The sequence below is a fragment of the Haliotis cracherodii genome, unplaced genomic scaffold (genome assembly GCF_022045235.1).
Source record: "Haliotis cracherodii isolate W230 unplaced genomic scaffold, xgHalCrac1.p SCAF_13, whole genome shotgun sequence".
Taxonomy (NCBI): Eukaryota; Metazoa; Mollusca; class Gastropoda; order Lepetellida; family Haliotidae; genus Haliotis; species Haliotis cracherodii.
Window position 1 is genome coordinate 24,394,598 of NW_027266268.1, and position 25,653 is coordinate 24,420,250.

Here is a 25,653-nt window from a genome sequence, read left to right on the forward strand (position 1 = left end):
TGTTATACACACCAGGCAGTGCACTATCTCTGTACCTCCCTGGGATGAATGACCTGATCTTACTGTCCGAATATCTATGGACTATATGTCAAGGTTGTTGGCACGTGTGATCATTATCAGTTAACGTGTTAAATATCCCAAGCCCTGTCTACACACGTCGCCAATAACTTGTGTAAAACCAACGTGTCTAGGAGTAAGGTGTATTCTGTAAGCAATATCTCAACTGCAAACAGTCAATCCTTGTCCAGACAAACAAGTGGTCGATGGCATGAGCACACCATCGGGGACGAGAACTTTGATAAGGATAGGCGACAGGGGAGGGGGGGGGGGGGTGCTATTGTGACTCGATATCTATAATAAGGCAAGAGTTAAGCAATGGTTCACAAGAGGTAGGTCTTTAGCACCAAAAGGTGTTGTTACATTGTCTGTGGAGGTGAAATAGTAAGTGAATCTGAGTACATATACAGCGACAGCGCCTGGACGTGCCATCAGTCTTCACGTCGCCGACTACAACAGCATGATATCAGGGCCTATCGCCCATTTAGAGGAATGACATCGACGAGGCAACATCGACTTCGGGGTTAACATCCGGCTCGTCAAGTTCACCGTCGGCATCTGGCAACTGGCAATGTGAGCTCTTGTGTACTTGTCCAGCTGATCAGAGCCGACGTCAGGTCATGGATCAACCGATGTGGCCCGTGAATCCGACGCCGTTCCCATCCTCCGCCCAACAGAGATCAGATTGTACAGCCATTGGAGGAAGAATGACGCAATTCCAGATGACGTCATTGACGTTCAGCAAACTCTATTTATCCGACGTCATATGCCCGCTTGCATGTTTACATGTGTAGGACATACACACTGCTGAATCACTGATATTCATTCAGTAACAGTTATGATCATATCTATACACACGCCTTTCTTAGTGTTGTTCAATAAAATCATTATGTACCCCTAGTGTTTGAAAACTGTGATGTTGACATATGATGGTAAGCTTTGTGTATATCAGTATGTATATATCGTCAAATGATTTTGTTTTCGAAATAGGCTTCTTCCCTTCCTTCCATGCTAAAAGAAGCGTAAAACCATACTCACTCACTCATTAGTAAGTGGGTGTGTCATTTTTATACTGTAGACGAACTGGTAAGATTGGTTGGTTGGTTGGTTTGTTGTTTTACGCCGCACTCAGCAATAGTCCAGCTATATGGCGGCGGTCTGTAAATAATCGAGTCTGGACCAGACAATCCAGTGATTGAGATCATGAGCATCGATCCACGCAATTGGGATCGATGACGTGTATCAACCAAGTCAGCGAGCCTGACCACCCGATCCCGTTAGTCGCCTTTTACGACAAGCATAGTCGCCTTTTACGGCAAGCATAGTCACCTTTTACGGCAAGCATGAACTGATACAATACACGCAGGTCACAGGGATGCATTGTTTATATGCCAGTTATCAATTCCAGGGAGGAGCGAACCTGTCATTGTTGACAGCATGCACTTAGTCACTTTCTTAATAGGGAATTCCGCTTCACTCGCTCAGTGACGTTAATTAAAGGGGATTTCAGTCAGTAGGCAGTTCCCATGCATTCACTTTGTAAATAGGGAATTCCGCTTCACTCGCTCATTGGCGTTCATTAAAGGGGATTTCAGTCAGTAGGCAATTCCCATGCATTCGCTTTGTTAATAGGGAATTCCACTTCACTCGCTCACTGACGTTCATTAAAGGGGATTTCAGTCAGTAGGCAATTCCCATGCATTCACTTTGTTAATAGGGAATTCCGCTTCACTCGCTCATTGGCGTTCATTAAAGGGGATTTCAGTCAGTAGGCAATTCCCATGCATTCACTTTGTTGAGAGGGAATTCCGCTTCACTCGCTCATTGGGCGTTCATTAAAGGGGATTTCAGTCAGTAGGCAATTCCCATGCATTCACTTTGTAAATAGGGAATTCCGCTTCACTCGCTCATTGGGCGTTCATTAAAGGGGATTTCAGTCAGTAGGCAATTCCCATGCATTCGCTTTGTTAATAGGGAATTCCACTTCACTCGCTCACTGACGTTCATTAAAGGGGATTTCAGTCAGTAGGCAATTCCCATGCATTCACTTTGTTAATAGGGAATTCCGCTTCACTCGCTCATTGACGCTAATTAAAGGGGATTTCAGTGAGTAGGCAATTCCCATGCATTCACTTTGTTAAAGAGAATCACTCACTCACTCACTGACGTTGTTAATAGGGAATTCACTCACTACTCACTGAGGTTGATATATGATTCACTCTGTAACTCTCTCACTCACCGTTGTTGTTAATAGAGAATTCACCCAATCTCTGGTGGTGTTAACGGTGGGAATTAAGAGAATCTTTCATTTTGTGCCTCTTACATAGCTGACCAGGCAAATTTAATGTGCAAATTTAGTACGCGGGCTTGTCTCCCGTGAAGCAGAATGTCATATAACTGTGGAATATCAACTGCCAAACGAACTTGGTCCTGTCAATACAACACAGTTATTTGCGCGTTGTCCAATTAAAAGACCATGTGGTGTATATGGGGTACCAATACTGCGTGCACACTGTTCACGAGCTCCTTGTCCTGTGACAATCAGTACGAGCGAGAGAAACATAGTGATATTTATTTATTAATTTAAACAAAGACTACAGCAACATGCAAATTTCACAAAACACTACAAAGTGAAAAAAAGGCAGATCCAGGTTTCAGTAGAGGTAATCTGGGATCAACTATCAATTTTGGAGGAGTTTGGGGGTGAGTTTTCGTTGGTGAGAGACACTGGGAACTATTCAAAACATACGTCCTCAAACAAATACCCCTTCATGTTTCTTGTCTTAAATTCCTTATGTTCTAGTGAGTGAGTGAGTGAGTTTGAATTTACGCCGCTTTTAGCAATATTCCAGCAATATCACGGCGGGAGACACCAGAAATGGGCCTTATGTTCTAAATGAATCGGGTGGACTAGCTCCATTTCGTGTCATCATCGTTGACGTGAAAGTTGCTCATGACATCAACCACACGTTTGTCTGGCCAAGTCGCGATTATGTACAGACCGCCTTGACATAGTTTGAATATGGCTCCCTGGAGCCTAAAATGACAAACAAGCAGTACATAGTACAAAAACAAACATCGGGAGGAAGTATGTTTGACCAGTTTTGTATACAAGAGAAGCACACGTATTCCAGCTTCTATCTTATGTTCATTATACAGCAAGACATGCACCAGCTGTGAAGCTAAGGATTGCTTCACCGCCTGGCCCGAGAGTACAGGTCCAAGGTGAGGATACACCGTCTACGTTGAACCAGAACTTGACAGTTTCGTAGGCAGCTCCTGTGAGACTGATGGTGATGTCGTCTGCAACGTTGATGTCCGTCACTCTCTGCGGCGACATCGGCACCCATTTGTCCAGCTCACCCTGGATCAGCACTTGTTTGCTGTAGGGAGAGAAAGTCAGAACAACAGAAATACCTCAGTATATTCGGAACTGTTTGAGAGACAACCATTTTTTAACGTCAGGAATATTTCACGGAGCTGTTTGAGTGACCCATGTAACATTCCTGACAGGATATCAAGGAGCTGTTTGAGTGACTACTGTTGTAGGACGTCAACAATATTCCTGTTAGGATATCAAAGAGCTGTTTGAGTGATTCCTTTAGTCTAACGTCTGTAATATGTTGTTTAATGTCAGCAATACGTATCCCTTCAGTGTTTTAACAGAGCTGTTTATGTGAGAACTGTTGTATAATGGCAGCAACATCCCTTCATGATTTTAATTTAACTATTGAGGAATAGTCCTGCTTTGCTAACGGAAATGTTTGTGTGATCAATGTTGTTTAAAGATTTGTTACTCAGCTGTTTCACGAAACTACACTTTGTTATTTTATTTGTTTGTTGTTTAACGTCACATACATCATTATTCCAGCTATATGACGGCGGCCTGAAGGTAATAGAGTCTAGACCAGACAATCCAGTGACTGATGTTATGATCAACGCTGTCGACGTAGTATGCCACACAAGATAGCGACCTGATCACCGACCGATTCTGCCGCCTATTACAAGCCTAAGCTGTTGGGGATCTATTCTAATCCCATATCACCATGAGAACTAAAATGTAGTAACACACGTACCCATTAATCTTCAGTACCGGGGATACATAGAAGAGACAGAAGTCCTTAGCGGTGCAGCCACTCATAGTCAGAGGCTGGGGATCAGTCAGAGGCTGGATCTTACTGGGATCATTGGCCGGGAATACCATCGAGTAGGGAAACTGGAAATACAGCAGTGACAAGGTTCAATATAAAGGGGCACAACTGTTGACATACTGCATAATCAAAAATAGCTGTAGTTCAAGCTGTATCAAGACATTTTCACCAGGTAAACTATCAAGTCACAGATGATGACTACCCAACCTCTATTTCAGTTGGTTCTGAAGATAATCAAGAGAAACTCACCGGAGTCTCCACTGAGCTGAAACCTGAGAAAAACAGTGTCCGTCTGAGATACTTTTCTTCCATTCTCAGAACAAAAACAAAAAATCTGATAATGTTTCTTTGAAGCCTTACCCCTTGGAATCCAGCCATGCAAGGCGTCATGGTGTAGCTTCCCTGTAGCTCAGCGGCAAGGATGATGCCGTACTTGTTTTTGCCCCCAAAATCTGAATACGTGGACCACACCTCCCCGTCTGGACCCCCAAAGTCTGACCAGGCCCACTGGGAAAACAAGCTTTGCGCATGAGATAATATGAAGTGTATTTCTTACCATTTCCACAAGTTAAAATACATCTTAGTTAAAAGATTTTTTTTACATTCTAGTTTAGACTTTTGGAGCTGGTTAGGTTTTTTTGCACGCACATTCTACTTTTAGCGCAGATTTTATCCCACATCTCCTAGCCTTGTCGAGTCTGGGCTCACAATATAAGACTCCCAATTTCAAAGACCTTATTGTTATCATGAAAATGTAATTTTCATATGCAGCGACAACGCATTACGCACATTGTGTTTTTGTCCCTACGTCATCAGCGTACTTTACTTCAACAACGTTTATAGCATTTTCTAATTTAATACATGTGAAACTAAGTGTATCTAGCAGTCTGGTATTCTGACTGCATGGGTGACCGCGAGCAGGATGAGCTGCTCGGTGGTAACGTCCAATGTTGTTTGCATGTGAACCGGAATCTCCGAGCACCTGTATTTATTGTGTTGGATCCGGAGTGAGATTTCCGGTCTAAAGGGGTTTCAGTGTATGTAGTATAAGGAGGTACCTTGCGTATCATGTTATCGATGGCCGTCGCTGGTCGTGATGGTTTTAAGATGAGGCCGTCAGCATTAACACATCTGCAGAAGGATTTTTTTAAAAATGCAATGCATATCAGGAGAGATAATTTGGTTCATCTTGACAAAAACATGTCATTACAAATTTTGTTTTCATAGGAGCCGAAAATACCATCATGATTACCATCATCATAATTCATGAATATAATCAACATACTAAAGACAAATATCTACATCCTTCACGATGATTGTCAACATAATTTATGAATGTTGTGAACATTACTTAATGCTCATTGTCAAATAGTTAACGAGGATTGTCAACATACTTAAGGCTAATTGTAAAATAACCTCACGATAATTGTCAACATTATCGAAATGTGTCATATGTACTGTCATAATACTTAATGCTCATTGTCAAAATGATTCAGCGCATTTTCTTAACTTAACGTTTATTATCTACATACCCCAGGATGATTGTCAACATATTTAATGTTCTTTGTCAATGTACGTCTTCGTGATTATCAACATACAGCATAAATACTGCCAACCTTAATGAAATTTGCCAAACTACTTCATGGTGATTGTCAACATACTTAAAGCTTATTATCAACATGCTGCATAATGATTGTCAAGAAATCCCATGGTGATTGTCAATATACATAATGCTAATTGTCAACATACTTAAAGCTTATTGTCAATACACTGCATAATGATTGTCAAGATACTCCATGGTGATTGTCAACGTACAAAACGTGCATTATCAACACATTTCGTGATGAATGTCAACATGATTAAAGCTTATTGTTAACAGATCCCCTAATGATTGTGAAGCTACTTCACGAGCTTGTCAACCTACTTCGTGATGATTGTCAACCTACTTCGTGATGATTGTCAACCTACTTCGTGATGATTGTCAACCTACTTCGTGGTGATTGTCGACCTACTTCGTGATGATTGTCGACCTACTTCGTGATGATTGTCGACCTACTTCGTGATGATTGTCAACCTACTTCGTGATGATTGTCAACCTACTTCGTGATGATTGTCAACCTACTTCGTGGTGATTGTGAACCTACTCCGTGGTGATTGTCAACCTACTTCGTGATGATTGTCAACCTACTTCGTGGTGATTGTCAACCTACTTCGTGATGATTGTCAACCTATTTGGGGATGATTGTCAACCTACTTCGTGATGATTGTCAACCTACTTCGTGGTGATTGGCAACCTACTTCGTAGTGATTGTCAACGTATTTGGGGATGATTGTCAACCTACTTCGTGATGATTGTCAACCTACTTCGTGATGATTGTCAACCTACTTCATGACGAGCGTCTTGTTCGTGCCCCCAATCATGTCACTGATTCCTACAGGACCCGTACTCAAGGTTGCCACCACAGCGATCAGGGACGGAAACGGCTCCGTTGCATGACCTAAGATACGTCAACCAAATACAATAAGCAAATCTTTAATAATCAAGCACAGAATACATACATCTTTGACATAAGACATCCACTATGAAAATTCCAAAACCATGACACCATCCAATAACAGTTCCATAGCGAAGTAGAAATTATCGCCCAGTTCCTCTACATACCGTATCTACTTCCGGGTTGAACGCTGGTTGTCCAAAAGTTGTCCTTGAAAGGTGCAATACCGAGGGCCCAGGCAAATATTGACGAGATCCCCAGCTTCCAGTTGGAGTTGCCCGGTATGTAGTCGCCACTAACGCGGGCCTGGAACACAGGTTACCGAAAAATAAAGTGACAAAACCCTTTCCATATCCAATAGAAGTTAACAGTACGATTCCGACTATATCATGAGCATGTGTTTATGAATCACTATGAAATAAGGTGAACGTATCCTGCCCCACCAGTGCCACCTGTCACAAACAGATGCAAAGACAAGTCAATTGTTCACCTGCAAATGTACGGGAACATACGGTCAAAAGTCAAAATAGGGAATTGCATCGGATATCATTTTTGACGCAAATGCGTCAAATTTGGAAATGTCCTCCACATGTCTACCATAAAACGTACTGAAAGCTTTACTGAGGCCTTGAATGTTGCAATCTTGATTAAGCAACTTTTGAGCAAGAGTCTTATGACGCTCTTTGAAATCTTGGTAGAAAGAGCATGCTCGATTGTACCTCAAAAGTTGGGAAATGTAAACTCTCAAAGGCTGCAGCTGCTGGAATATTGTCCGACATGAAGGGAAAGTTGACTATTGGAAAGTTGAAGTCATACCTCTTGTCATACAGTCTTGTGGAGAGTTTTGTCACTCTGAATCTTTATTCACAGATCTAAATATGAAACTGATGAGGCGGTCTCACCGGTCTCCGTTATTTCTAGTTCAGGTGGGTAATTCAGTGGGAGACATTTGGCTATTTGATTGTTATTGAATTATATCAGATCATCGATATGCCTGAGGCTTAAGTTAAACGTACTGGCAAAAATATCTTGTTTTGACTTTGACAATCTGAGCAAAAGTTCCGATACATATGCATAAAGAATCAGATCAGAAGGGGAGCACATTTTGTGCCCATTGGGATGCGTCGTTCTTGCCACCAAATTTTACGTAGATGTTATCAATGAGGAAATCCAGCATTTCACGTATTGTTTTCTCAGATGGCATTCTTTCATTGTTTAGTCATTGTCTTGAACCTCTTAATATAGATACGTAACTGTACCTGTGGTCACCGCGTTTGTAACAAAAGCCCCATGGATCGAGGAATGACGTTTTTCCTTAAGTTTGTCATGTGAGATAGCGGTGTAAAAAGTTGAAAAGTTAAATGTTTCGACAGAATGGAACTTTTCTTTCTGAGACTGCAAAAAGTCAAGGAAATCCTTTGAGTTTTTTGAGAATCCACATGGTATTAGTTCTACTTAGTCTCAAATACTTTCTTTGATGAATATAAAGAAAGTCCTTCCTTGATTGTAGTAGGGATTATTGTTTTAGTCTTTGAGACAGGGATTTGGTGGAACATTTGCTGGACCAAGTAATATATCTCTCCTTGTACAGATGTTCATGGAGCTTAGGAATCCAGTAGAAAAATGGAATGGACGTCTTCAGGTTTCAGAGTCAAAAGTTGATAGTTCTGATGCATCGTTTCTTCTTCAGTTGAGATACTGGCCTTATGTGTGGCATTATTTGATATGTCACTTATACCAAGTTCTATGATCAAACAATTAATGTATAGGTTATGTTACATATAATGGTTATGTTATTGGAGACCTTTCAGTGGGAACAACTACAAACTTTTCAAGTAGGGCAGCCAGACTTTGGATGATAGCTGGCTGGAACAGAACGGTTTTATTCCAATTCCGTTTTCCTTTCCTCATTCTACAAATGACAACATCACACACTGGCTTAACCCACACTTTGAAAGACTTTCAACAGGTTCCTCTTCTCTTTTGGCCCTATTTTGGGGCATATTCTTCGACAGCATCCATAATGACCTTAACATGGTGATCCCAATGGGTAGAAGGTTGCTCACGTTGTTTTGGTCCATTTTTGAATAACTGACGAAGGGTATTTTCAACAATAGAGAAGTCACCTGGTTGACAGCAGTATGATGAGTCCTAGCAGCCACAAGTAGTGGAGTGAGTGAATGAGTGAATATGGTTTTACGCCGCTTTTAGAAATATTCCAGCAATATCACGGCGGGGGACACTAGAAATGGGCTTCACATATTATACCCGTGTCGGGAATCGAACCCGGGTTTTCGGCGTGACGAGCGAACGCTTTAACCACTAGGCTACCCGACCGCCCCTGCAAGAAGTGGAATTTACATTATGAACTGCCTTGTCCACGTTCTGCAATACGTTCCTATAACTGAGCTACCTTGATGAAATTGTGTTCGTATAGGACAAAGAAATTGTTGGTGGTTCCTGAAATATAGTCGGTCATTTTTGGAAACTTATTTTTGTCTAAGAATGTTACTTATATTTTAGCATCAATTCCCTTGTTTGCAAATTTCAAACTCAAACTCAAATTTGGCCAAACGTTTCAAAGTGATTTCAAGAACGATACTCTCTAGGCGATAAACAAATGTTCTGAGACATTGTCGATGGATCGTTACATGTATAACTTAACTCAGCAACGTGTAAAAGTAACTTAAATACTTCAAATCCCTTATAATAATCGGGACATTGTTTTGTTGCTTAAGCCACAGTTAAACAAAATTCTTGTTTCATACCACTTTTCAGGGGAAAAAAATCGATTTTGTATTTGATTTGATTTGATTCAACTCACAAATGCACTAATTGAAAACAAGATATATTTGTTTGTTTGTTTGTTGTTTAATGCCGCACTCAGCAATATTCCAGCTATATGACGGCGGTCCGTAAATAATCCAGTCTGGACCAGACAATCCAGTGCTTGATATCATGAGCACTGATCCACGCAATTGGGATACGATGACATGCATCAACCAAATCAGTGAGCCTGACCACCCGATCCCGTTAGTCGCCTCTTACGACAAACAAAGTCGCCTTTTTACGGCAAGCATGGGTTGCTGAAGACCTATTCTACCCCGGATCTTCACGGGTGGAAAACAATGATATAAAGGAGAAAGAAGGATGATGTGGCCTTAAACGAAAAATAAGTTAAATCACGAACGCCACTACTGGTCGTCATGACGGGTTACATAAAAAGTGCACTTCGGAATTGAGTGAGTGAGTATGGTTTTACGCCGCTTTTAGCAATATTCCAGCAATATCACGGCGGGGGACACCAGAAATGGGCTTCACACATTGTACCCATGTCGAGAATCGAACCCGGGTCTTCGGCGTGACGAGCCAGGCTACCCGACCGCCCCTACTTCGGAATTGAACCGGAACCGAATATTGCATATAAACATGCATCGATGTTTAGGATGATTTAAAATATGACAATTACAACACCCGATTCCCATTTAGTTCATGTTAGGCCAACTCAAATTGTTTATTTGTTTGTTTTATTATTTTGTTCAAAGTAGAGAGCTGGTGGGCGAGTGTTATTAATTCAGATGACAACAAAATTCTCGTCAACAGACAGGGCTCAAACTTAATTTTGGTTTATCGATGCATAATTTTCCCAGCAATGTAACGCAGCGATTTTTTGCTGTAAATGTCGGTTTAGAGGTAAAAACCCGGATTCGGTTCTCCACATGGGTACAATGTGTGAAGCCAATTTTTGTGTTTCTCCCGCCGTGAAACAGGTGGCAATATTGCTAATGTGGTGTAAAACCATGTTCTCTGACTGTACCTGTGTGACGACTGGTATCTCCAGCGACTGCATCATGTGACGCGGCAGCGCCATACAGTACTGCACCGTCAGGCCGTTCTTTGCGGCGCCGTTCCCCATCTGATGCAGCCATTGTCGGGCCAGGTCGATATCGCTCCACAGTTTATGAACTTGTTCAAATTCAACATTGAGGAAATCCTAGAAAACACATATTTTCCACATGGTGTTGTAGTAATGGGTTTAGTTTCATACACCTGACAAACAAACACATTACATTTTTTGCCCGATGTTTTCAAAGCAAACTGTTTTTGGTACATGTGAACTTGTTCCATCATATGAGAGATGCAACTTGCCATTCGTCACCACTCGCCCCTTTCCGTAACCTGCAAGAAGACTCGTCCCCCTATCGATGAATGTTATGTGCGAAAACACGACAAGCCAATCAAAATGCGCGTACGATTTCAAGTTCTACGTCAAAGAGTCCCTCAGAAATAATTTTTGATTTTACATATGTCTTGCATCTAAAAATATGCCCAAGACACAGTTAAATGTGTTCAATCATACTGTACAATTCCGCATGTTCCGATGTGCTTTAATTTGCATCTGAAATATTTATATATGTGACCCATCATGTAACAAGTTGACAATTGTTTTAGGTATGCCCGTTTGCGCTAAGACGGAACCCGGTCGCAAAAATGGCCACGAGAGAGGCACGAGTCTTTATTCGGCTTGTCCCGGAATAACACGAGTTGGTCACTTGCATTAAGTTCTCGTCACATTATTTCTTTTGCTTAATTTGCCGTGAAGAGTATAGGTGTAAATGAGAGGTCCTACCTGTTCATAGACTAATAAACCCCATTTCCTTGAATCCGCCAGCAAATCAGTCCAAAATCTCTGAAATGTAATGCAATACAGTAATGTCTGTAGTTAGAATACATGGTAATGCGTTTTATGTTTACACAATATTTGGCAAAAAAACTCTATGGACATGTACGTGGTCGAATTTCTTGGTTTTTTTAAATTCAACTACCAGATTGCTACTGCTACTTATGAATGAAAAACAAACCGGTTTTAACACGGCAATATACCGAAAAATAATTAATTGTGTTGGTTTTTTGTTGGAATAAAGGTGTTAATACGTATATTCACCACTTCTTACGAACAGCGGTGATAACATCTCGTGTGGGTTTTTTTTCATTTCACATAATTGTAAAACAGAATTGGCCCAGAAAATAATTGTCAAAGTCATTTTTTTCTAATTTCAGTTCTGTTTTTGTAGCACTGTCTTGTAAAGCTACAAAAACACATATAGACCTTACCCACATGGACGCGTTCTGAATTCCTAGCCTTAGAAGTAATGAGGGTTACTTTTACCCCAATACTTGCGGCGTTAAACAACATATACACGCTCATTATTATTGACACCAGTAGAGCCAGTACCTCTTCCAAGGGCAATGACTTTGGACCATCGATCAGGAAGTCGTACTCCCCTCCATTAGCCTTTGCATATGTCGTGTTGCTGGACCTAGGGGAAATCCAAGAAATCATTTTGTAAAATGTAAGGTGAAATGGGGTTTAAGGTCGCGTTCAAATTTATTGGACTTATATAGCGACGTGCATGCACGTGAGTATGTGGCAGCAGATCGAGTGCTGCCAACATTGTTTTATCCCCTTTAATGTCGAGCGCCAGGCAGGGTAACAACAAGTACCATCTTTTAACGCCTTTGGAATGATCCGGCCAGGTATCGAACCACCAACCTTCCGAGCTCCGGGCAGATGCTCTATCTACTACACCATGTCTTCATTCAAGAACATGTTTACATGTATGAACACAAAAACATGTATTTAACCCCGTTGGGATTTCGAAGAAGAATTGGCCACCGGTACCCGACGCTTGTCGTAAGAGCCGAGGATCACGTGACTACAATGTGTGATACGGCAAATAGTGTGGCATTGTGCTCCGACTGAGTGGATCGTGGTTCACGTTATTAAGCATTGGTTCCAAAGTCCACACTCGATTATTGACATGACACCGTGACGTATGTTTTGCTCATAACGGCGTAAAACAACATGCATCCTTGTGTTCATAGAATATGTGTCGATATTATCTTTAACTGACTTTCTAATCGTGCTTATCTTACAGAGTCCTCATAATCTGTTCGAGATCCAGATCGAGGCCGAGGCCGCAAGATCACGGTAAAGGTCGTGTAATTATCCCTTCCATTATTTGGAAATTGGCGAGTGATAATCTATGTATTCCTTACTTCGAAGTGGATAGCCTAGTTGTCTTTAAATGGGGATACAGGTGGCCCAGTCATCTAAGGCTCTTCAATTTGCTGTTCAGAGTTGCGTCCCTTTGGGCACGCCCGTAGCCTATGATCGTGGGTTCGGATCCCGGTTCGCACCGATGACCTGCATCATTTTTCGCTTTCCTCCCACATTAAACTGACACGTTACAATGCAACTGGAATACTGTTCAAAACGGCGTTAAACCCAACTCACTCACTCACTCACTCACTCACGCATATTACTATTTATATATATCACTACATCATCCCGCCTCCAAAACTTATGCCTTACGGTTATGAATGACTTCCAAAGATCAGAAGATTAGATTATAATAGGTACATTGGATGCCACCGAGTGACTGATAATATCGTTTGGAAAGAAAACGTCGTGACGTCAATCCACGGCATGATACTGGCTCGCCACATACAAGATATCTTACACCAGCGGGGGCGGTCGAGTAGCCTAGTGGTTAAAGCGTTCGCTCGTCACGCCGAAGACCCCGGTTCGATTCCCGACATGGGTACATTGTATGAAGCCCATTTCTGGTGTCCCCCGCCGTGATATTGCTGGAATATTGCTAAAAGCGGCGTAAAGCCAAAACTCACTCACTCTTGGCTCATTCCTGTCATACTGGGGTTGTCAGAAAAGTGCGTATCTATACAGATCCAGATTGTATTAAGGGACAGAAATTGATATGAATCTAGGATTTGAACACGGATCCTGGCAAGGCAAAGGGAAGCAAATCTGCACGACCTTTGCTGGTTTACCCTTGCTCCTAGTGTAGATATTGGAACTGGAATAGCTGTGAGGTTATAAATCTGTACTGTTCAAAACAAACCTTCAATGGTAGTGACTAAGGCGCGAAACATTATCTTGACGGTTGTTATCATGCGGACAGTCCGTAAATAGTTCAACAGTTTACAAAATTTACCATTAAAAGTATTATGAAGGAAAGCGTATCAGTCAACATCTAACAAGGAACGTGAAGGTTTGGCTGTGTCAAGGCAATCGGGCCAAACATCCCCGCTGTATAACAGTACTGTGTACACGATGCTGTTCTGTCAGTCTCTCTATGCATCAGAGGGCATGGGTGACCCTGTCATCTAAGGCGCAACAATTCGCTGAGTTGCGTCCCTTGAAACCTATGATCGTGGGTTCGAATCCTGGATCGCCGGTGAAGTTTCTTGTCAGCACAATAACCGTGATAAAGTTGCAATGCTGTTCAAAACGGCTTTAAACTCAACTCAACCCTGTGGTGTAACAGTACTATATACACGATGCTGTTCTGTCAAACATAATCCCAGCTTACCAGAACATGCTGTGGGCAATGACAGGAAGCTCCGTCTTGTTATACAGCCACCTTGTGTCACGTGAGGAAGGGGTATAAGATTAGTAACATAGTTATACAACGTTCTAACATCAACCATTATGCATTATGAGCACCTTGTGTCACATAAGGAAGGGGTATAAGATTAGTAACATAGTTATACAACGTTCTAACATCAACCATTATGTATTATGAGCACCTTGTGTCACATACGGAAGGGGTATAAGATTAGTAACATAGTTATACAACGTTCTAACATCAACCATTATGTATATGCTAACAAAGGCCCTAAATGAGTTTATAATTAATAAATAATATAATCTACGTATCACGTTATGTAATATGTATTATGAGCACCTTGTGTCACATGAGGAAGGGGTATTACATTAGTAACATAGTTATACAAAGTTCTAGCATCAGCCATTATGTATATGCTGACAAGGTCAATCAATGGGTTGATAATGAACAATGATAAATTTGATGATATACGTATCACGTTATTTTATGTATTTTGAACAACAGAACTATATGAAAAATCAAACATCTTACTGCATTCCATTGGGAAAAACGCTTGGTTGAGCTGACCACGTGACAACACCATGGTTACTGTCAATGTAGTACCACCACTCGTCATACTGAATGTACCTAGCAACACAACAACATGCTTAGCAACACAACATGTACTTTTTCATGACGTTTCAATACTTTCTTTCATATCATTAGTTTCTCGGCCAGTATTTAAAAACAACATTTATTTCGCTGACCGACACCAATATTATATTGATCATGAATTCATGAATTTGCCAGGCCTTAGGTTTGTGTCTTAAGTTTGCATTCAGATTACCCGGCCATTCAGTTACTTGCAGACTGAAAATGCAATGGACAATTACTGATGATCATGCATCGTGCGAGGAATAAATGTTTATGATTGTGAGAGCCTGACTGACCACCCGATCCCGTTAGTCGCTTCTTACGATAAGCATGGGTTGCTGGAGACCTATTCTAACCCTGATCTTCACGGGTCCAACATGTTTATGAATATCACAAATGAGAGTACAAACCTGACGGGTATCCCAAGCTGTTTAATTGAACTCGTGACATCCAGCACCGTATCCTGGTAGTTCTTCCCCTTCTCCGGCATGTTGTAGTAGTATGCACCTTCACAAACAAAACTTCTCGTAGTAATATATAGGAGATGAATTGTCTGTGCTTAAAAACAAAGGAGGATGTCGGACAAGTTCACTGTTAGGCACACTACAAATGTCATTTGTAGTTTTTGTTAACTTTGTAATAATGTCATAAAAGCTATCAAGGATGTTTAAATATTTGACAGCTACCCACATTTACTTTCTTACCCTTCAAAGTGTTTGTTCTGGGGTATGTTTTATGCCCAAACAGCATAAAATGGCTACGATGGGTGAATGAAAAGTTCTGAGCCTAGCCATGATGGGCACCGTTGATGGAGTTGGTTGCTAATTCTTTTAAGCATAATCCCCTGCGAGTTTTACACACTTCTGCCAACGATGCTGGAGTGCCTGGAAGATGATTCACCGTGATGACACCCTCGGCATCCCAGAAGACGGAGGTCATAACGCTTAGAGCTGAAAGACATTCCGTCCCAGTTGTGACGTCAAATGCTTCCACTGTTTTTATTGTTGTTTAAACTCAGGTTTCGTCCATAGTCTCAAAACGGTGCAAGAACCTTTCTGGGTCAGCTTCAAACAGAGTTAGATTATCACGAGACTTGTTGTGCCTGGTGCTATTTCTATCAGATGTCAGAAGCTGGATCACAACGAGCTGATACTTTCTTCATTGCGAAAGTTTCTGTGATTATGAATTCCACTCTCTCCGGGAAAATATAGGTCGGTTGCAGGTCGGTCGATTCCACATCGTTGATTCTCTGGATCTTTTCTGGTGTTGCTGACGTGACAGGCCTTCCAGGACAGGGATCGTATCCATGGCTCTCCCTGACACACTAAAACTCTGCTGCCCACCTCTTTATGCTGACATAGAAAAGCTGATCCTTCCCTAGTGTAATCATATCTTCACGGGTGGCTTTCACTGTTGAGCCCTTTTCCTGTGTGTACTTGATGACTGCACGTTCCTTTAGCCATTTTCCAAAGGTCACAGCCAGGTTACTGACTTGTCACAGCGAAACTAGTTGCTTCTCAGATTCACGTTTCTGTTGATATACCTTTGTGACATCACGTAATGTCCACAACAAAACATTTCACTATTACGCCATTCCATCTGTGTGAGGCTCAGAACTTATCAGTCAACCCTCGTAACATGATTTTACCTTTTAATCCGTAAAGGTGTGACGCTAGCTATGAGGTAACCCAGGTAACACATAATGAGTTTTTGAGTGATGGTGCTTGGAATATGTCGAATCATTTGCAACGCCATAATGTGTTCGTCCCATTCCACATTAGGCCTCAATTTCAGTAATCTACTATTTGTGAGTTGACCTGAGACATGTGTGTATGTAAATAATTTAAGGTGAAAATTCAAAGTAAATTTATTCTCACCATCGTCGGTCCAGTACCCCAAGTAGTTGATTATGAAGTCAGATTTGACATACTGGTCCGTGCGGCCGTGCCATTTTTGTAAAATTTGACCCCAGCTTACGAAAGCCTGCAAGTAAATTATCATACTTCAAACGATATAAAATGAAAAAAAACCACCTCCTTAAAAGTACAATAATATTTTGCAAATCCATTAATATATTCATAATATTATGAGGGAATGTCGGTTTTATCAGATTATAAACATGGAAATTTATCTACTTAATTTAGAAAAAATAATTAATGCGATGTTTTCACGATATACTGCTTTTGCATTGGACGAGAGGTCGCTCACGTGACAGCGCAAGAAGGTTACACTTTGACGTTCATGTTTTACACGAACCTGTATTCTTTTAATTGACACTAAAAAAACGACGGACAACTTACACATGATAAAGCCCTGGGAATTACCTGGCACGAATAATCAATTTAATAAGCGTTGTTTCTTATCAAAATAATTAATCTAGAACTCAGGTTTTGCATCCATTAAAACAGTGTCATGTGTTGGACTGCGTGGACTTGATCGAATATCATGGCTACGGCCCATCATAGTGAACAAAATGAAGAAATACACATCCAAACTATCGACTTCTGCCCAATCTGACAGTGAGGGTGTCAGTGCAAATACGAAAAAGTCGATATATACTACTCAACTTTTGACAGGGATTATCATATATGTCATTCTATTCAAACTTACACTTGACATATGGAAATCAGATTTGTCTATCATGGAAAGATACAAATATCCCTATCAAAAGTGGAGTGGCATATTAAACATGACAACATGAAAGTCATCGTTGAACTAAGATACCACGTCCGATCAGGCGAGGTTACTGGCCTTGTGACGTAATGTATTCATGAGCACATTCAAGGCAAACTTGCAACATTAAGGTACCGATTGTGACCGAGGAGAGTTTCTTCGACGATAGAATTTGAGAATGTCATAAAATAATAAGGACGTTACCAGTCTTGTGTGTTATGGGATAATAATAGAAGGTATTTACCATCCCAAAACACGCTCGACACACAAACACCAAATAATGTTGCTGAGCACAGAAGCTATATAGGGTTATATTCTGTTTCGTCAAATGATCGAGACTGGCTATTCTTTGAAGCTGACGTTTTACATTTTCACTTTGTGAGTTTATTGGTTAACGTACGTTCATACTCCAATGAACTCACACAAGCGAAAGTCACATTCTGAAGTAGGTGTACCTTGTTTATGCCTTGGTTGCCACAGAAGAGAATAAAACTGTTTTCTACATCTACAGGGACATTCTCCACTCCCCCCATCGTCCCCCAGTAGACGTTGTCACCGCCGGTGCTTGCGTCCTGGCGCCATATTGATGACGACATAAACTGACTTGCAGGGGAGACAATCAGCGTATTTGCTGTCTTCACTCGATCAAATAGTGCCAGAGGGCCGCCTCTAACTCCGTCGACGATATTAAATGATGACAGCCCCCATCTAAAAGTTAAATGTGGAAAAATGGAAATAAGAGATAGTGTACCATGAATTTAGAAAATACTCGATTCTGATTGGCAAATCAAAGGTTTCAAATCACAATTGGAACAGCTGATTTGACGGTCGCATCAAAGAGGAAGCTAATATTTTTAGAAGATAACATGTCTCAATTATTGTTGGTAGGCATTTTGAAATATGATATGTATATTTATAGAATACAAAATTGAGTTGCGATTACCAGAATATTCAAAATATGTGTTGAAAAGAGTTTTTAGGTACTTTTGGGGGACACCAGAGATAATCGTCAAATTATATAGAAATGTGTGAAGTTTTAGACTTTACACCAATGAGATAATGAAATGTCTTCTCTAATGAATGGGCATTGTTCCATTTTCAAGGTTAACTATGTATGGTGCTTAAAAATAAAAGTGACCTGCATAAATATTTGGAACATGCTCACATGAGTACTTGGAGCGGTCGGGTAGCCTAGTGGTTAAAGCGTTCGCTCGTCACGCCGAAGACCCGGGTTCGATTCCCGACATGGGTACAATGTGTGAAGCCCATTTCTGGTGTCCCCCGTCGTGATATTGCTGGAATATTGCTAAAACCGGCGTAAAACCATACTCACTCACTCACTCACATGAGGACTTTCTTGCTATATCTTTTCAGCACTTACACAAAAATATCCGATACTTACTGTCCAATCCGTAGTTCATCATGTCCAAACATCAATCCACTATAACAAAGGTAGCCCAAAGGAAGGGTTGACGCTTGTATTTCGAATCCGGGAAAACCAGATATGGTGTAGTTGCCGTTGGTGGCGGTGTTGTTTGCTCCATTGATGTAACGCTGTTGTGGTTAATGAAGACTATGTTTAACTAACACAGACATGGGGACAAACGGTTAGTGTATGAATGTTGTTTAACGCCGCAATCAGCAATAATCCAGCTATATCGGCCTGTACATATAGAAATCTGTATCAGGCAATCGGGTGACTGAAAGCATGCGCAACGACACACAAAGTCACAGAGCCTGGCCACCCGATCCATTTCACTCTTACGACAAGCACTGAACCCGGAGCCTTAAGCGTGACATGCTTGCCGTAAAAGGCGACCATGCTTGCCGAAAAAGGCGACCATGCTTGTCGTAAAAGGCGACCATGATTGCCGTAAAAGGCGACTATGCTTGCCGTAAAAGGCGACTATGCTTACCGTAAAAGGCGACTATGCTTGTCGTAAAAGGCGACCATGCTTGTCGTAAAAGGCGACCATGCTTGCCGTAAAAGGCGACCATGCTTGCCGTAAAAGGCGACCATGCTTGCCGTAAAAGGCGACTATGTTTGTCGTAAAAGGCGACTAACGGGATCGGGTGGTCAGGCTCGCTGACTTGGTTGATACATGTCATCGATCCCAATTGCGCGGATCAATGCTCATGATGTCAATCACTGGATTGTCTGGTCCAGACTCGATTATTTACAGACCGCCGTCATATAGCTGGAATATTGCTGAGTGCGGCGTTAAACAACAAACCAACCAACCAACCTTAAGCGTGATGAGAAAACGTTGTAATCTGTAGCCTAATAACGTCCCGATAACTGGTCATATGCAGGGTTATTCTGTACCTGGATAGAGTGAAGCCTAATTAAACCGGACAGAACAGGACACATGGCGGAATACCAACAACTGGCGTCAAAGGAAACTACAAGAGGTCATTGAAATTAGGAGATACCAGATATCTGCCGTGTGCTTGGGACTTACAGATTCATCTGTCGCATTACCGAGTTGGCTTCCATCTGTCCATTGCTAATTACCATATGTCTTGTTGCTAGTTACCAATCAGTTCTAATTAACCCCCTGCCTTCTCTTTGTTCATTGTGTATTACCAATGAGTGCTAATCTAACTCCTTGGGTTCCAGTGCTAATTGTAACTTCTGGCTGTAATTGTCCACTGCTATCACCTATCAGCGCTAATTAACTGTTGGCTTCCCTTGTTAATTTTCCACCTTTGTTATCTTATCAACTTGGTGCTTTTTAGAGACAGGTTTATCTGCATCAAAGGCCAAGTGACCTGAACATAATTTGAGTTACCTATGGTGGCTGAGAGGGGACATCGCTTTCTCGCTCTATCGCTTTCTCGCTTTATCGCTCTATCGCTTTATCGCTTTATCGCTTTCTCGCTCTATCGCTTTCTCGCGGTTAAGCAGTATCCCCTCTTGACCACTACAGGGGCCGCATGTGATATCTGCTGCAACTGGGAGGTAATATTGAACTTTTCTCACTATTTACTTAAAACATAATTTAACTGTACAGACGTAGGTGATTTTAAAACAATCCACCGATTTTTGCGTAAAATGTAATTGATTTATTTATGGCCCTATTCAGTTGTATGTGACCATCACGCCGAAAGCGCGTGGCAGATCATGGCAATACGCTCTAAATAAATCAGGTTAAAATCTAAATATATACTTTTCAAAAGAAGTTAAGAAGACTATAGTTAATTAGTCATGGCTGATTGTTTTGCAAAAATACAATCTTATAATTGTGGGTGTTCTATAACTTGTTTTCGGTAGTATATGATTTAGAGTGTGTCATAATGTTGTCCGTAAATGTTCTTTTTGACATTTGATGTATGTTTAACTTGAATTGATTTCTTGTCTTGTGCAAATCTACAAATATATGTACTTGCATATAGTAATTTGATAAACACCGCTGTGATCCAGTTATATCACGGGTAACACCAGAAATGGGCTTCACACATTGTGCCCATGTGGGGAATCGAACTGGGTCTTCGGCGTGACGATCGAACGCTGTAACCACTAGGCTATCCCACTGCCCCCATCGCTGTGGCGTTACCACAGTTGATATGTGTACTTGTGTAAATTACACATATGGAGAGACATAATTAGTGTGGCCACATAGTTAAGGTTGATAACAATATGAAATGCATTACTATGATTATCTATAACATATATTAAATCAGCTATCATTGTGATATGTTATGTATATCTTAAGTATAGTTTTGTCAAAATTATGTATGTGTGTGTGTGTGTGTGTGTGTGTGTGTGTGTGTGTGTGTGTGTGTGTGTGTGTGTGTGTGTGTGTGTGTGTGTTTCCGACTCATTTTCTGTGTAAAAAGGTAGTACATAACAACATAACTCATATCAGAACGCACAATTGTTAACCATACAGTTTAAATGGATACAGAATTGCTACATGGATATGTATATTCCTGCCTGAGCCTATACTATAATTGGATATCTAGTCTCTCCTTGCGGGAAAGTTAAACTTTATTTTACAAGCACTTTAGCATTAAATTTAATTCCCGAAGACAGTTTGATCGAAAGTCATTATAAGAAACGAGTTTTTTAAAAAAATTATTTACAACGCATTTCATTTCTATTGTCCAAGGAATGGGGTTACGGGTTAATGACGCTCTCGAAAGTCGTATATGTGACTTATGGTAGAGACATATATCTAATTCATCTGTATTTTGTAAGGGAAACATAACTGTGTACATGTATGCATAATGTACATGCAACTTAATGAACATAATTGTGATCCCGAAATAGGACGAGCACATATTCGGCTTCAATTCCAAATCTAATCACCGAACAAAATAATTCTTTGGAAGCAACAATACAAACTGGCTAATAAAACTGACATATATGATCTCCTTTTTATCAGTTTTAAGTTTGATGGAGGAATGGGGGGCGGAACAAAATGAAAATATGAACAGTGACTATCTGTATTCTTTGAATCTTGCTTATTTATTACACTACAAGAAAATATGCAAGCTAAACGAGAAAAAATTACGTGTGTATTTTGTAACATATTTATCTACTGCAAGATGTTTAAAAAATATAATCATAAGAGGCAAAATAGCGGTGAGAATTACAGGATCACTAAATATCAGCAAAAACCGTTTTAATGTACGGCATTATGGGAAATATCGCTTTCTCGCTCTATCGCTTTCTCGCTCTATCGCTTTCTCGCTCTAGCGCTTTATCGCTTTCTCGCTCTATCGCTTTCTCGCTCTATCGCTTTCTCGCTCTATCGCTTTCTCGCTTTATCGCTTTATCGCTCTATCGCTTTCTCGCTCTATCGCTTTCTCGCTCTATCGCTTTATCGCTTTATCGCTCTATCGCTTTCTCGCGGTTTAGCAATATTCCCTCTTGTGGGTTTTAATCATAAAAGAGAGCTGAGATTTTTCCAGCCGCATTTCAAATTATACATATGGACGGAATGTTGAAATTTTCTCACTATCTACTGAAATATAATTTGACAGTACAGACATATGTGCTTTTATAACAATCGACGTATTTCTGCGTAAAAAAGAATTTGATTGATTTATGACCCTATTTAGCTATTGGATCCCCCGCCCCCAGGCCAAGTTATCAAAACAAATAGCAAATAACACCGCTCAATAGCGCTGAGTAGTACGTTCTTCCTAAAAAGCAATAGTGTTTTCCTAAAAACAACGCTTATATCAACGTTTATTCTGTTTGCGGAGTAGATGTCATCAAAGTGGAATTCCTCACCCAAGCAATGGTTAATACTACCGGATGTCCTTTATGTAATTTCTAGTTTTTGGATGACATATTGTTCTCAGTAACCGTAATGTGGAAATAGATATTTGATTGGTTTTATATTCAAGTTGGTATTTCCGCTATTCAAAGTGTTCAGTGAGGCCGTCTTATCAACAGTCATTTCTGAGACATAAATGCAAAGTATAATTACCTTATTCGAAAGTAATATTGCGCCCCGCTCTAATCAACGCTATTTTTGCTAAAATATTGGCTAGTGAACAATTAGCACCCCTTGCGATTGATTAATCTACACCAGACTTATTTATTCGCGTATAATACGCACTCGTGCGTTATATGCACACTTAATTATGGGCAATTAAATTCGGGAAAAATATATCTGTCGTATATCAACATTTCAGGCTGTCAGCATAAACCACGAAATTTATCTTTCAACTCAACTTTTTTTTCCGCCAAAATATTATTCTTGAGAGCGCCCTGGGCACTTATTACGTCGAATACGGTAATTATGTCTACGCTATTTTTTTTTCATTTATAATTAACATTAATTTCAAGATTTACAGCACATACTATTCAAAAGAAGTTAAAGAACACCCGATTCCTTCATATGACTATGGTTAGTCATTAGAAGAAGCAATAGGGCGAGAAAGCGATAGAGCGATAGAGCGAGAAAGCGATAAAGCGATAAAGCGATAGAGCGAGAAAGCGATAAAGCGAGAAAGCGATGTCCCCTCTCGGCCACCATAGTTACCCCATGAAGATATACAGATTCTTTTTTACATGTACACATGTATGCACTCTGCATCCTAGCATTCATTCACTTGATGAAGGAGTAAGCATATACTCAGAAACGTTGTTTCCTCATTATAAAGAAGTTGACAACCATATCTTCTTGCTCCTATATGTACATAAACAATATCTATGTAATAGTGACGAAACAAACATAACCGTCGAGTTTGTGTTGTCAGAACACCACAAATATGGTTTCCTGCGTTTCATGTGGATTTTGTGAAATCGGAATTTTCGGCTATTACATGTGCATGTAATCCATGAATAGTTCAAAAGTCAGTCGTCTCAAAGTGTCAGCGTTCATAATTCAAAAATACACAACACTTAAGTTTCAAGATTCACAGCAGCGTAGCGAGAGCGAACCGTCGGTGTGACGCAGATGGGGGCTTCGAAATGCCATATTTCCGAAACCTCTGGCTGTACAAGACAGACCAATCATAGATGTCACCCGGCGGGTTACGCTTTCCATAGGAAGACCGGTACTTTCTTGCATGAATACCAATGGATCGAATACAAGATACTGAGTGTCCTGTCACCGACGGCTATGATGTACTGTACCGTGTCAGTACCGTGATTCCTGTGTCAGTTTAGATATGTTTTCAACGTCCTAAGCATAGGGAGTACGTTTTAGTCTCTTAAGCTATATGTTATTACCTGTTTGAAGAGCATGAACGGCATGGCGGGATTGTTGTAGGTGAAGATGCTTGTATCCGGTGTGTATTGTACAAAGCTGGCCTCGATCTGACTGGACCCTGCCTGGTACAGGAAGCTGTTGGACTGCCACTGCCCAATAAAGTCCACACCACTGGACTGGGAGTTCTTGACCAGCTTCAGTGACCCATCAGCAGTGGTGAAGACTTTGCCGTCAGATCTGAAGAAGATGGGAGCGCTCTTCAGCCACACGTCTCCCTGGACAACGACGTTGTAGGTGCCGTCGCTGTTGACGTTCACGGCAAAGTCCTGCGTTGCCTCTGTGCATTGTGTGACTGCTGAAATGAAAATCAGTTCGCTCATACATGTTATGCATCCTTGTCTTAAAGTAGCAATTCTTGTGAAATCTTTTTTCTTTTTTTAAAGATAACAATTTAGAAATATGTTTTTGGTAATATAGAGACTAAATATTTTTCTCTCGGTATTTTGAAAACTGTCCCTTATTTCTCCCCTAGTTCACCTGCGGACATACCCAGGTATATAAAGAATTAGGGTATTATCCAGGTGTAGGGATTAAACAGTATTTGATACAAAAATAATATTTTAGATGTAATTATTCATAAATCAAATATGTTACGTTTGTGCGATGCATTTGTACTTGTTCTTTGACTTGATGTCCGTGATAGAATATCCCCGCCTCGACCTATCCTGGCCCGTGAAGATCCGGGTTAGAATTGATCTGCAACTACCCATGGTTGTCGTGAGAGGCGACTTATGGGATCGGGTGGTCAGGCTCACTGACTTGGTTGATGCATGTCATCGTATCCCTATTGTGCTGATCGATGCTCATGCTGTCAATCACTGAATTGTTTGGTCCAGACTCGGCTATTTACAGACCGCAGTCATGTAGCTGGAATACTGCTGAGTACATTTAACAACAAACCAATCAACAAATGACCCATTCTACTGAATCATTCTTATTGAATGCCCAGTGAAACCAAATGAGGGAGCTGAGAATCGACCGATTCATGCCATATCAGGATGGCAAGAATAGTGTGTCTTTATTCAGACACACACTGTATTAAGAGATAATTTAAAATATGAAAGAACGGGCCCATGGTCACACTTTCGCAGGGACGTTCCTTAAATTTAGACTAGAGAGCAACCAAGGGAGATCACTCTAAATGTCAGGACCGATGTGGTCACACAATCTGTGAAAGTTGCATCGAGGGACCAAGATTGCATATACGTATTACTACAAGTCATGATTTAAATTCCACAAATTGTCTTGTGAGGAAATCATTAGTAAACAATCATTATAGGTCCCGTTCATCAAAGCTATCTTAGCGCTGTGACGATCTAACTCCCATACCCTAACACAGCCTCACGACAGTCGTAGCACTAAGATCGCTTTGTGGAGCGGGGCCCTGAACAAGCAAGCACTTACTGACACTGAGGCACAAACACAGGATTCCATACACCCGGTCCTTAGTAAACATAGTCTTTCGCTGTTGATTCACCAACAT

General features: G+C 40.9%; 1 protein-coding gene across 1 annotated transcript; it reads right to left on the reverse strand.

Moving 5' to 3' along the window:
- Positions 1-3,208: 3,208 nt before the first annotated feature.
- Positions 3,209-25,653, reverse strand: LOC139459105 (uncharacterized). The gene is made up of 17 exons (XM_071240551.1): positions 25,575-25,653; positions 24,131-24,465; positions 18,842-18,993; positions 17,895-18,147; positions 16,644-16,749; positions 15,177-15,273; positions 14,665-14,760; positions 14,098-14,148; positions 11,940-12,024; positions 11,334-11,393; positions 10,521-10,697; positions 6,871-7,009; positions 6,595-6,706; positions 5,267-5,339; positions 4,569-4,715; positions 4,134-4,273; positions 3,209-3,440 (listed from the first exon to the last, which is right to left on the reverse strand). Exons 1-17 carry the CDS (start codon positions 25,651-25,653, stop codon positions 3,209-3,211), a joined length of 2,334 nt encoding a protein of 777 aa, XP_071096652.1.

What these genes read in the sequence shown, in the direction of transcription:
- LOC139459105 (XM_071240551.1), bottom strand. Translation starts at nt 25,653, where the DNA reads ATGTTGGTGAATCAACAGCGAAAGACTATGTTTACTAAGGACCGGGTG. An exon ending in GTGTTTGTGCCTCAGTGTCA is followed by an intron (nt 24,466 to 25,574) that starts GTAAGTGCTTGC and finishes TTTTCATTTCAG; the next exon opens with CAGTCACACAATGCACAGAG. An exon ending in GCATGGCTGGATTCCAAGGG is followed by an intron (nt 4,274 to 4,568) that starts GTAAGGCTTCAA and finishes CTGTATTTCCAG; the next exon opens with TTTCCCTACTCGATGGTATT.